Below are 14,685 nucleotides of genomic sequence, written 5' to 3'. Positions count from 1 at the left end.
TTCTGACAAAGTATATACACCTATATACAATACTTAAATGCAATGTCATGAATTTCATAATTCAATTGTCAGATTATACATACTTAAACTGTATACACATCTGGAGAATATTTGTGACATTAAATTTGAACTTGCCCTCACTTCCTTGATTGTCACATTTCTGCTCACACCCTAACTCTTGAGGAACATTCATTTTTCTTGTGGGTGCAAATTACCTTAGGTTTCTCCAGTAATTTTGGTATTCCTCTTCAACTTCCTGGTTATCCCTGGATTTTCCTGAATTGTAGTCATAGAAATATAAGGAGACACTATATTATTACATAAAAATTAATAGAGTCTAATTAGATTCATGGTATAATGTAACCAGGCTTGAGGTATTCTTCAAAATGTTTTCACATTATTTTTAATGAAACAGCACTGATGAGCAACACACAGTATTCTCTGGTTGTATAGATGAGAAAGAGATGTTATTCTTACCTATAGCAGCCAGGTTCCTAAAGTTTTCCCACATCACATCTCTATAGAGCTTCTTTTGGGATGGATCCAGCAAAGCCCACTCCTCCATGGTGAAGTTCACAGCCACATCCTCAAAGGTCACTGCCTCCTAAATGATCACACATATATTTCTGAAGGGAAGGTTGAGACTCACAGCCTGAGATAGCACAACTCCTCTCAAAAAAGTTAAAATGTGAGACAGGTGTGGTGGTGCAGGTCTGCAATCCCAGCACTCAGGAGGCATGAGTTCACAAGCAGTGTGGGCTCCACAGTAAGTTCAAGGCCAACCTGATCTACATAGTTAGACCTTGTATCAATAAAAGAAAAGAAAACAAAAAGCTCAATGGAGGCTGAATCCTTCAAATGTTAATTCCATGTGTAAACACATTTTTTCTGATTCTAGCTTGCCACACATTGCTAAAGCAACAACAGAACAGAAGCACTGGTTCTTTTGCTGGAGCACTGCAAGGGTATTTGTGCACTGTCTCTAAAGCAGAGCTCATAGAGGGAGCCTACAAGATCAACCCCACTGGGGCACATGAGTATCTAATGAATGGCTTTGATAGACCATAGATAATATCTTTTCATTTATGGCATTGAGTCCTTCTTTAACTGCATGTAAGCAGTATTTTGAAATGTTTTTTTTTCAATACCAGGAATCGAACTCAGGATATTTTGCTTGCCAGATGGTACAGTGCCGCTGAGCTACATCCTCAGCTAGCATTTTAAAATTTGAATTTGGTTTCATAGAAAAAAACAACTGAACATCAAATATGAGATAATCATCAAATATGAATAATAATTAAAATGTTAATAGAAAAAAGTTTTATTGGAACAAGTCTGTGAACAATAAAAGGAAAGGCTGGCAAATTATCTTATAACTCAGTGTCACCAAGTGGTCACCTTGCTCTCAGATATAGGAAATTCTAGGGTAGTGAGTGGAAGATGAATAAAATGTATTATGTGCATTGAAAACCAATATATCACAGAGTATTCAGGCACAAAAGGAAAATAACAGAAGGCCAGGCATGGTGGCACATGCCTGTAATCCCAGCACTTGGGAGGCTGAGGCAGGAGGGTCAATGGGAGTTCAAGACCAGCGTGGGCTACATAGAAAATTCCAGGTCAGTCTCAACTACATAGTGAGACCCTGTCTCAAAAAACCAAACAAACAAACAAACAAAAAAGGAAAATATCAGAGCTGGGCATAGTGGTGTACACCAGCACTCGGGAGGCTGTGGCAGGAGGATTGCCAAGGCCAGCCTGGATTACACAGTGAATTAAAGGCCACCCTGAATGACATAGTGAGACCCTGCCTAAAAAAAACAAGAGAAATAAAAAAATTTTTAAATAGAAAATTTCAGCCAAGTGTGGTGTAACATGCCTGTAATCCCAGCATGTGGGAGGCTGACACAGGAAGATTGCCATTATTTTGAGTCCAGCCTTAGCTACATAGTAAGTTTGAGACCAGTAAGAAATACAAAGTGAGATCCTTTCTCAAATGCCCCACAAAAAAAGGAAAACTTCCATTCAATACAATCTAAGCAAGAAGCAAGAAGCTTCCATAATGTACATGAAAGACATTCAAATTCCACCTTTCGTGAGAATATATCATTAGCAGAGAAAATGACAAATGGATCTCAGGAACAGAAGATAGTCTTCAGTGGGCCCACAAGTATGTGGGATATTGATTCTTGATAGAGCTGGTGTTAAACAACTCTGGAAGAAATCATAATCTGTTTCATTTACATTCATGGAGAAACAGGTATATATTTGGAAACCTGGGTTGTACAGTCTTCTACATGCAATAATTAAGTTACATATTAAAATGGGAAAGGTGACCTCGAATGCCTTGAGAATCCACAGTGAAATAACTTTTTAAATGTGAAAAGCAAGTTTTCCTCAGAAGCAAATCAAGTAACCATCAGAAGTACAAGGATAAGATGAAATACATGAACACAAATAAGACAAGAAAACACTGGCTATGTACACAGAATAAAGGTTTTGTATAGGGAGGAAAGATCAATGAACACATATCTAAAACAATGATTACAACATACCTAACTCAAGAGAAAACAATGAATAAATAACAAGAATCAAACTTTTTTGAAAAAATTACTAAAGAAAATGGAATTGTGGAAGAACACAATACAGATGTAGACTTATGCAAGAATGGAGAATCAATTTATATATTCTTATTTCCTTTACTTTAGTGATTACCAAAACATACAGACCAGTAAGTTCTTTCCAATGTCCACAGGATACACTGTGCTATTTTTCCTGGAAATAGCTGTGATTCTTTTCAAATAAACTTGAAATACCCTGAATCATATAACCAATGGGACAGATGAGAAAGCATTTGGCTCTTGATCACATACCAGCACATATGAACAATAGCAAGAGGAAAAAAAAAAAACCCTCTGAAAATAGTTCTATTTGCGATTTCTATAATACTGATGTACTGAAATTCCAAGGAGGGAAACTAAAAGTACATAGTTCAGAGACAGGAAAAGTCACCAAAGTGGGGTGGGGGGGAAGAAGGGGACAAAGGAGGGGAGAGGGGGAGAGGAAGCGGGGAGAAAGAATATCATCCAAGGGGCAAGAGAAGCTTGAATCAGCTAGGGTATCAATCACCTAGATGCTCCTATCCATTGCCCAAGGCCCAGTGAAGAAACTTTCTGAATATTTTCAGGATATTTACACTATTAGTGTTGTCTCCTCAGTAATTTTGAAAATAAAATTTATTGCAAAATATTTAAACTCTAAATTACCATTAAGAAAGTACACCTTAATTTATATCTGCCTGCATTCATATATGAAAAGAAGAGACATCCTTCATACCCTGGGGGCAGCAATAAGCAAAGCAGCACAAGTGGAAAAAGGAGACCCCCAGCAAGCAGTGGTCAAACTGCATTGCCCACCAGGAGGACAGGTGAGACTATCAGAGAAAGAAAGAACAGACATCAGAGTTGATCAATGTCTGTACATCTGGGTTATGGGCCCAATGCTGTGCCTACCTGGACAGGAGTGGTTGTTATATTGACATTGATGAGGATAGATTATATAGAAAGCTATGCAAAAAGACACACTAGTCTATCAAAAATTCAACAAAATCTGTAGAACTATATTAATTTGACATTATTAAATTTGTACCTCAAAATAATGAATACAGTGCTCAGGTAGATATGAAAGGCAGTTCTCTAAAAACAGTCCCTGATACCTATCCTATAAATACAGCATCAAATTACATGAGGCAAAGCATGAATGTGAAGAGAAATATCACTGATTCACAGTAAAAACCTGTAACAGAACAGTTAAAATCAGTAACATCACCCTTCATGGGGACTGACTGGATACTGCATAATACTTTAACACCTACAAGGTACAAAGTCTTCTCAAAATCACAAGAAATATTTGCCAAATATACTATGTCAGAGCAATAACAGAAAACTTAATTTCTAGGAGGAGAGTAATTAAAATATGTTGGGACATGTACCAACACTCTACAATGAATATAATCATTATGTAGAGTAAACATATACTAATAAAAGTAAAAACCAGGAAAAATTTAAAGAGTTTAAAGTAATGGAAATTGTGCAAAACAGGCTCTCACATCTATTGAAATGAAATCTGACATCAACAGCAGAAAAATGAGTTTCTTGGCACTGAGACACAATACCCAATACCCACAGCTTAAAGGAAAGGTTCACTGTTTAGAAGTTTCAGTCCACAGTTGTCTGGTTCTAAGGCAGGGTGGCTTGGCACAGGGACACAGCATGCAGGAAACTTGCACTTGGCACGGCATTGGGAAGCAGAAGCCATCAAGGGAGGAGTGATACATATATACACCTTTCTAGGGCACAGTGACCCACCTCTTCTCACCAGGCTTTACCTCTCACTTCATACTCAGCTGGAAACCCATCAGGGATCTCATCCAGTCACACACCCATGATCCGGTCACCTCCCAAAAGCTCCACTTAGGAGTCTGCAATGCTTTGGGAGAACATTTAGATTTAAACCATAAGGATAGACCAGTAAAAACTCCAAGAAACTCATAGTCACAAGGGCTACTGTGCATAATGTACCAAAGTCATGAAAAGGTGCACATAACAGGCTTACCTGAACAATGAGGGATTTAGTTAGAAGCTGAAGAAAACACTGTGATTACAGATGCACACCACTATTCCTGCCTAAGCAGTAATATATAAAGAGATGCAAACATGTAAAAAAAAAAAAAAAAAGATTTCATGAATCTTAGCCTGTAGATAAATAAATTCTTAGAACTATATTAATTTTCCAATCAGATACTAGAAGAGGATGGATGCTGGAAAATCAAAGAAACTATCAAATATTGAAGTGTTGATCAAAAATTTCCCAACAGTGTTTACAAGTGATTCCTTGAAACTTTTAGTATACTGCTCAAGATGAAATTTTGCTCAGTATGAAACATATATGTTTGAATTCGCCATGATGACAGTATTTATTATATATTACAAGCATATATCAATGAAAACATTATGGTAAAAGTAAGATATACTCAGCTAGGCATGGTCTCACATGTATGTAATCCAAGAAAAAAACTTAAGACATTGCTGCAATATATGTTATCAGATTTATGCAATATTTACCTCGAACCAGATAGGCATGTACAAGGAAAGAGAATTATAGACACAACATGGCTAGGCATGCAGATTTTCAATACAGCATAAATCATTACCTGTAGGGAGTCACTCTACATAATTTTTGAGGAAAAGTCTTTCCAAAATTAAAGTATGACTGAGGTGCACAAGCTTCACGTAGAGGTCCACCCATAGCATTCCTAAGTGCAGATCCTGGGGAGTAGTGGTGTGGTCTAGACCTGAGCAGCTGCAGGCAGATCCCAGCTCTAGGGATCCTCCCCGACTCGAGGCTCAGGCACACCCACCCAGCAAAAGGCCAACCTGGAAAAGAGCTGCAAAGGCACACAAGCTTTACTCAGAGGCTTGCCCCTATACTCTCTCTGGTGGAGACCCTAGCCAGAAGCCTTCTCAGACAACAGGAACTGCAAAGCACAGCACCCAGCCAAAAGCCCTCACAGACAACAGGTGAAATGAGAAGACACAGAAACAAGTCCCAAAACCAGACTTCCAGATCACCTAAGGCAACCCCAAAGGGAAACAAGATAGAACAATCTGATACTCAACCACCTGGACTACCCTGGACAGGCAACAAAACAAGACCTGGAAAAAATGAAATCAGAAATAACTTCTCAGATAACAGCAGAGACTGTGCAGATGATTAATAAATCTAGAGCAGACACAGATTAAAAAAATAGAGGCGCTAAGGAACATGATGGAATTCTAACATAGGAAACAAATGGAATCCATAAAACAGATGTAAACAGAGTTCCAGGAGATTAAATATTCCACTGACAGCTTACACAGCAGAACAAGCCAATGAAAAGATAGAATTTCAGATAAAGAAGATAGGACTCTCTTAAAAATACTAAGAGACCACAAAAAATCAATCCAACAGCTGCTAGATGATGCAAAGAATAACATAAGACTGATCAGAGTCCGTGAAGAAACAGAAGAGAGTGCAGATGACATTAAAAAAAAACTTCACAAAAGTAAGGGAAGAAAACTTCCCAAGTAGGGGAAAAGAATTTGACATACAGATAAGTGAGGCAGCTGGGCGTGGTGGTGCATGCCTGTAATCCCAACACTTGGGAGGCTGAGGCAGGAGGATCGCTGTGAGTTCAAGACCCGCCTGGGCTACAAAGTGAGTTCCAGGTCAGTCTCAACTACATAGTGAAACCGTGTTTCAAAAAAAAACAAAAAACAAAACAGATAAGTGAGGCATATAGGACTCCAGCTAGCCATGATTAAAAAAAAGAAAAAATCTACAAATAGGCATATAATAGTTAAGTCTATACACATTCGTTAAAACCATCAGTTAGTGGTATCAATTAACCAATCAAAAGAAACAGACCAGCAGAATGGGTCAAGAAGCAAGATCCAATAATATGCTATATGCAAGAAACACACTTAATTAAAAAAGAAACACACAGACTGAAACTTAAAGGGTAGAAAACAATGCTCCATGCAACAAGAACCCGAAAAAAAGCAGGAGTAGCTATCCTCTTTGCAGATCAAGTAGATTTCAAACCAACAATGATTAAGAGAGATAAAGAAGGACACTACATCCTTGTAAAGGGAACAACCCAAGATGAAGAGATGACAATAATAAATATATATGCACCAAATACTAGTGCTCCCTACTATATAAAGCAAATACGGGCATGAAATAACACAATAGTAGTGTACTACTTCAATACCCCATGGTTACAAATAAACAAAACACTAGAACTCAAACTCCTGAATAAATGAATTTAACAGATGTTTAAAGAATGTTCCACCCCACAAAATCAGAGTACATATTCTTTTCAGCTACATATGGGTCGTTCTCCAAAATAGACCACATACTCGCTCACAGAACATGTCTAAGTGCAAAGGAATTGAAGTGATCCCTTGTATAGTATCAGAACATTCCAGCGAAGAAACTGGAGATCAATAGCAAAACAAACCCCAATAATTTCATAAACACAAAGAAAATGAAAAACAAACTTTTGAATAACCAAAGGGTCACAGAGGAAGTTAAAGAAGAAATAAGACAGTTCCTACCATTAAATGACAATTACAATACAACATATCAGAATCTATGGGACAGAATGAAAGCAGTCTTACAAGTAGAATTCATAGCAGTGAATATTCATATTAGGAAAACAGAGCAAGCTCAAATATACAACCTGATGCTGAACCTCAAGCTTCTAAAAAAAGAAGAGCATGAGAAACACAAAGCTCATAAAAGGGAGGAAATCACAAAGATCAGAGCAGAAATCAATGCGATGGAGACTAAGAGAATACAAAAAAAAAAAAAATCAATGAAACCAAGAATTGGTTCTTCAAAAGAATAAACAAAATTGACAGACCTTTAGTCAACCTTATCAAAAAAGGAAAGAAAAGACCCAAATCCATGAAATTTGGAAAGAGAAGGGTGAAAATACAACTGACTCAGCAGAAATCCAGTGGATCGATACCTACTTTAAGAACCTTTAAGCCAATAAGATGGAAAATACAGAAGAAATGGGCAGATTCCTAGATTTGCATGAATTAAGTTCAAAGTTGAAAGAAGATGACCTAAAAATTCTAAACAACCCAATATCAATCAATGAAATCGAAAATGTAATTAAAAACTTACCAACTAAGAAAAGCCCGGGTCCTGATGGCTTCACTGCTGAATTTTACAAGACATTTAGAAAGGAACTACTGACACTATTGTTTAAACTCTTCAATGACAAAGAAAGGGAAGCAATACTCCCAAATTCATTCCTGGAAGCAAGCACCATCTTGATTTCAAAAGCAGAGAAAAACTCAGCCCAAAAAGAGAACTATAGGCCCATCTCAGTAATGAACATAGATGCAAAAATACTCAACAAGATACTGGCATATAGAATGCAGAAGATCCAAGAAGATCATACAAGTAGGGTTCATCCTAGGGATGCAGGGATGGTTCAACATACACAAATCAATAAATGTAATACATCATATTAATAGAGCCAAGCACAAATACCATATGGTCTTCTCAATAGATGCAGAAAAAGCATTTGAAAAAATCCAACACACATTCATGATAAAAACCCTACAGAAAACTGGAATAGATGTCTCTACCTCAAGCTGATAAAAGCCATCTATGAAAAAACCAACAGCCAATATCATACTAATGGTCAAAAATTGAAATCCTTCACACTAAAATCAGGAACAAGACAAGGATGTCCATCCACTATCACCACTCCTGTTCAATACAGTTTTACAAACAGCCATAGCAATTAGACAAGAGAAAGAAATAAAAGGAATAAAGATAGGAAATGAAGAAATCAAACTGTCATGATTTGCAGATGACATAATACTCTGTACAGAAGATCCCAAGAACTCCAACAAAAGTCTTCTAGACTCAATGATCAAACTCAGTAAAGTAGCTTGATACAACATCAACACAGAAAAATCAACAGCTTTTCTGTACATGACAGACTCACGGCAAGAGAAATGGGGCAATCAATTCCTTTCACAAAAACATCCAAAAATTGAAATACTTCGGAATCAACCTAACAAAAGAAATCAAAGACCTCCATTTTGAAAACTATAGCACTCTGAAAAATGAGATTGAAAAGGATATCAGAAAATGGAAAGACATCCCCTACTCTTTGGTAGGAAGAATAAACATAGTGGAAATGGCTATACTTCCAAAAATGCTATATAGATTCAATGCAATCCCAGTTGAAATCCCAGTAGCATACTTCACAGATCTTGGGAAAACAATCCAAAAATTCATTTGGAACCGGAAGAGATCTAGAATCCATTCTAGGCAATAGACAAGGTAGGGGGTATCACAATCCCCAACTTGAAACTATAATATAAAGCTACTGTCATAAAACAGCATGGCATGGGCAAAGAAACGACCTGAGGACCAGTGGAATAGATTAAAAGATGCAGAAACAACTCCTGTCACACTCAGTCACCTCATCTTCGACAAAGGAGGTAAACACCCTCACTAGAGGAAAGACAGCCTCTTTAATAAATGGTGCTAGATTAACTGGGTTTCAATTTGCTAAAGATTGAAACTAGACCTATATCTCTCACCACACACTAAAATTGAAATAAAAATGGATTAAAGATATAAATATTAAGACAGAAACACTAATCCAGCTGGAAGAGAGGTTAGGTGGAGCTCTTGAAGACGATGCAGGAAAAGACTTTATAAACAAAACCTCAGTTGCCTGTGAACTAGCACAAACAACAAGTGGGATGTCTTCTCATTAAAAAGCTTCTGCACAGCAAGAGAAACATCCAACAGTGTGAAGAGACAACACACAATGTGGGAAAAAAAAATTTTACAGCTTTTCCTTGACAAAGGTCTACTATCTAGAATATAAAAAGAACTTTAAAAAAAAAATCAGACTTCCCAAATTTAAAGACTCAATCCAAAAATGGGCATCTGAAATGAAAAGACATTTCTCAAAGTAAAAGCAGCAAAAAAAATATGAAAAAATGCTCAACATCACAGAGATGCAGATGAAAACAACACTAAGATTCCACCTCATCCCAGAAAGAATGGCTGTTATCATGAAATCATCCAATAACAAATGCCTGCAGAGCTGTGGGGAAAGAACACTGCTCCACTGCTGGGGGAAGTATAGACTGGTGCAACCACTGTGGAAATCAATATGGAGATACCTCAAAAAACTAGGATTAGAAGTCCCATTTGATCCAGCTATTCCCCTGCTGGGTATCTTCCCCCCTAAATTAAAAGAATCACACCACAGTGATATACATGCACCCATGTTTATAGTTGCACAGTTTGTAATCACTAAAACTTGGAAGCAGCCCAACTGCCCATCAGTGGAAGACTGGATAAACAATATGTATGTTTTAAAAATATAAAGTAGAGTACTACTCAGCCATAAAAAATAAGAAATTAGAGACATGTATAACAAAATGGATGCACATTGAGGCAATACTCTGAAGTGAAATACATGGGGGACACATGTGTAAATACTAAGTAGTTGCTCTAGTGTGAGAAACTGAAAGTGTAAATAAGGACTAAAAGGTGTAACAGACAATGTGAAATAGGAAGAAAGGGGATAAAGGGGAAGGGGAAATGAGAGGGGTAGGGGAAAGGAAAGAAAGGAACTGAATTAATGTGGGAAAATGAAAAATAATGGAAATAAAGTCTTTGTAGAGCTTCTCCCGGCCCGGCAGCTATCACTCCAGCGCCAGGAGGTAGCCTGGGCCCTGATCCACCAGGGGAAGGAGAGCCATGCCTTCTCCCGCCCCAGCTGCCATTGCTTGAGAGCCAGGAAGGTAGCCACATGGGTGCCCCTGAAACCCCTAACATCCCCCCACTCCCGCACTCTCAGACCTCCTGACTGTGCCAGTATTTGGACCCACTCTGCAGAGGCAGAGGTGGTCATCAAGGATATTTTTCTGAGTTCCCAACTTTGAACATCTTTAAAGAAAGGGCGTGGGAAACCTGTAATAGAACGTTGTAGAGTTCAACCATGCAGAAGGTTGGGGAACTCAATCTGGGCCTTGCAACCCAAAGTCAGTCAGCGTCATGGGGTTCAGCCATCAGCTAAGTAAGACCAGGGGTCTAGCATCCTTGCTCTGTCTGAGCCATTAAATGGTAAATACACTATATTGAAATTTTATTCACTGAAGACATGTTCTGGACTGCTTCTTGATTTCAATTTAATTCAAATGATTTAAGGGTGATAGACTAGTGACTACCACAGGTGGTCAGTTTCCAAGTTGTGCTTGATGTTAATGTATTGCTGATTGTATCAGTTGGGATAAAGAATTGCGGTTGATTTGAAGAGCTGTATTCTCTGATGTTATGAAGATGAGAATGTCTGTGGGTCGTCAGAGATACAGAAGCTAGGGCGCAACTTTATCAGGAAGATTTGGGTGATAATCCAGAGATTAAACCAAGGACAGTCCGACACCAAAAATAAAAATGAGAAAAGACTTAAGCAAGACACAAGGACAGACTTCCAGTTCACCAATGGCAAACAGTAGGGCAAATGAGGATGAAAAGGCCGATAGTGAATCACCAGGACACCCTGAACTCAAAGCACAGGAAGTAACAAAACAGATCAATCAGGCTCTAGAAAAATTCAAAACAGAAATAATTTCCCAGATAACCATAAAGATAGTGAGCAAAAAGGAAGTCATGATTTGAGACTCTACAGCAGAAACTGACAAATACATGAGCTCAGGACCATGATAGCAGCCATGAAGGCCCAGCATAAGAAAGAAATGGAAAAAATAAATGCTCAACATAGGAAAGAAATGGAATCCATAAAACAGATTCAAACAGATATCCAGGAGATTAAACACTCCATTGGAAGTGTACACAACAGAATGAAAGAATGCGAAGATAGACTCTCAGATATAGAAGATAAGATTGCAGTCCGTGACCATGAAAAGAGAGGTCTCTTAAAAACAGTAAGGGATCATGAGAAATCGATCCAAAAACTCCTAGATGATGCAAAGAAGAATAACATAAGACTGATAGGAATCCATGAAGTAGCAGGAGAAAATACAAAGGACTTTAAAAAGCTGTTCGCAGAATTAATGACAGAAAACTTCCCAAACAGAGGGGAAGAATTTGACATTCAGATAACTGAGGCATATAGGACCCCAACTAGCTACAATCAAAAAAATCTACACCTAGACATATAATAATCAAGATCCCAGAAACCCAACAGAACAACAAAATACTACAAGCAGTAAGAGAAAAGAAACAAATCACATACAAAGGAAAGCCCATCAGAATCAAAGCAGACTTTTCAACACAAACCCTTGGGGCAAGGAGAGCCTGGAATGAGATATTTCAAGTACTAAAAGAGAACAACCTCCAACCTAGACTGATGTATCCTGCAAAACTGTCTTTCAAAATGGATGGGGAAATAAGACACTTCCACGACAAAGAACACCTGAGAAACTACATGAATACCAAACCAGAGCTACAAGCAATTCTAAAGAAGATCCTAGAAAAAGACAATGAAAGCAACAACACCATGAGGCTCAACACAGCAAATCAAATAGGCAAGGCAAGAAATTAAAAGGAGAAGGTGAAAAAGTAAAAAGAGTCAACAAAAGGCCAATAACATGTCAATAATGTCAGTACATATCAGTTATAACCAGCAATGTCAATGGCCTCAACTCACCAATCAAGAGAAATAGACTGGCAAAATGGAATAAGAGGCAAAATCCAACAATATGTTGTATACAAGAAACGCACCTAGTGCAAACAGAAGCCCATAGACTAAAAGTGAAAAGATAGAAAACAATTCTCCATGTGACAGGAGCCCAGAAAAAAACAGGGGTAGCAATCTTATTTGCAGATAAAATAAATTTCAAACCAAAACTGATTCTAGTATTATTGATGTAGGACGGTACTGTATCATACCTCTATGAATGTAAAATATCTTGTACCTGCTTTATGATACATAGTAGGGACCATGCTTTATCAGAGCTACATTTAATGATATTACTCTATAATCTAAAAGATTATCATCTTTTCCAGATGGTGATTAAGATGCTAATAAAAAAAATGGTGCCAGGTACCACAACAGCAACAGAACTTTGCTGTTTTCTGGATATTATTCTTTTCTTTGTTTTGTTTTGTTTTGTTTTTTTAATGGAATGTGCTGAATGTCTATAATTTTGTTCAGATGACTGCAGAACCGGGAAAAGCTGTTGCTGCTATTGATGCATAACATACTGCTATTATTAGTCTCTTTATATAAATATAAATATATATGTATACATATATATATAAAGTGAATTTTGGGAAACTTTAACGGTGCTGCCAGCTTTGGAAAAAGTCATCCCAATTTACTGTGTTGAGTTGGCATTTTACACAAATGGACAGCCATATTGGTCTAGAAATGTTAATTTTTTTTATTCAAAAAAATTTTTTTTTCCATGTGTACAGGGGTAACACATCTTATTAAATATGTAAGGTCACATCTATGTGGTTTTGATTACAGAAACTAATAAAGTATTCTCTAAATAATGAAAAAAAGAATAAGATAAGACTATAAGAGCAAGGAGCAATTTAAATATGTTCAGGGACCATTTTCATCTCCAGAATTAAGGATTATTTTAATGTTACATCATTGCCTTTTCTCTTTTACTTTCCTATTTAGTTTTATTTTAGGATTCCCTAATCTTAATGTTCATACAGAGATTTCTTTAAGGGAAATTCCAAATAGTTTCTTTGGTGTGAAAAACTATAATAGTACACAGGATCCTAATGAGATAATTAATAATGTGAAATAGGAAGTAAAGGGCTACAGGTGTAGGGAAAGTGGGAAGGGAGGGGGAAAGGTAATAAGGGAGAGGAAAAAAATATGAGAAACTGAAAAAATGGAAATAAATTATTTGTAAGTGGGGAGGGGAGGAGGGGGTGAAGGGAGGGAGGGCAAGGACAAGGGGAAAAATGAGAATCAAGACCTATTATGTAAAGGTACAGAATCCCAATGATGAATGTAACTGTACTGTATACCTAGATTGTACCAATAACCTGAATAAAAAGAAAAAAAAAGTCTTTGTAGAAAGGGAGGGAGGGAAGGGTTGAAGGGAGGGCACAGGGATTGAGAAAAAAATGAGAACCAAGATTATGTAAAGGTATAAATTTTCAACAATGAATGACATAATATTGTGTATCTTAAAGGTACCAATAAAATTAATTTTAAAAAATTAAAGTATGACTATAGCTGTCTAAGGCCCAAAGTCACCTTGCCTGCGAGCTGCCTATGGAAACTTATCTCTGTACCTCTGGTTCAAGTTGAGGCCTCAATGGTCCCCTGATACTGTGAAGCTCAAAGGCAAGAGTATATCAGCTGAAGACATCCTTGTTCTTCTAGAACCCAGCAGTAAGAAAAAAAGGGGTTTCATATGACAACTTCTTTATTAGCCTGCTATCTCCTACCACCCACTATTTTAAGAATGCTCTCTTTACTGCCTTCATCAACAAAAGTTTACCTCAGCCCACCCCTGTCACTTGACACTCCCTCCAATAATTGTGTGTACCCAATACGTAGTGGCTAGCTCAGGAGTGCCTTGTCTTTGCCCACTGAGGCACTGACCTCCCAGACATTACAAGTCTCTATTGTCTTACCCTTTCTATGCAGTAGGAGGATTGACTGCCCTCTGATAATTACCTAGTCAGATAAAAGGAGTAACAGAGAAATGTTTCTCTTGTTGGTACAGAGCTAACGGATAGCATGGTGCCTAGCCTGTGCAACATCCCCGGGTCAATTCACAGCAACACACATACATACACACACACACATGCACATGTACACATGACTATATCATAGGAAAGTGTTTATCAGATTAAAGATAAGGACATCTCAGCATCAGAAACCTATCATACAATTTCCCACAAAAATCAACCAAAAACCTCATTTAAATGTCTGAATCTTGGCATAAATATATTTTCTAAAATTCAATTTATATCTATTTCTTGAAGGCCTGTAAAGAAGAAAAAATTAAATGAAACTTCATAGCCAGATTAAACTCATAGACCATGTGCAACCAGGACATGGGTGTCTGCATGAAGGAACTGTCTAGGTATCATGTC

At 37.5% G+C, this 14,685-nt stretch overlaps 1 protein-coding gene across 1 annotated transcript in view; it reads right to left on the bottom strand.

Moving 5' to 3' along the window:
- Positions 1-211: 211 nt before the first annotated feature.
- The window catches only part of LOC104853205 (zinc finger protein 124), a 35,302-nt gene continuing 20,828 nt past the window's right edge, over positions 212-14,685 (bottom strand). Inside the window, exons 2-3 of the mRNA XM_033761030.1 lie at positions 478-604; positions 212-276 (exon numbers count right to left, since the gene is read on the bottom strand). Coding sequence (XP_033616921.1) covers positions 212-276; positions 478-604 — 192 coding nt within the window. The remainder of the gene's footprint in view (positions 277-477; positions 605-14,685) is intronic.

Source organism: Fukomys damarensis, unplaced genomic scaffold (genome assembly GCF_012274545.1).
Source record: "Fukomys damarensis isolate Sample0158 unplaced genomic scaffold, DMR_v1.0_HiC HiC_scaffold_7, whole genome shotgun sequence".
Classification (NCBI taxonomy): Eukaryota; Metazoa; Chordata; class Mammalia; order Rodentia; family Bathyergidae; genus Fukomys; species Fukomys damarensis.
This window is presented reverse-complemented; position numbering and strand designations above follow the sequence as displayed.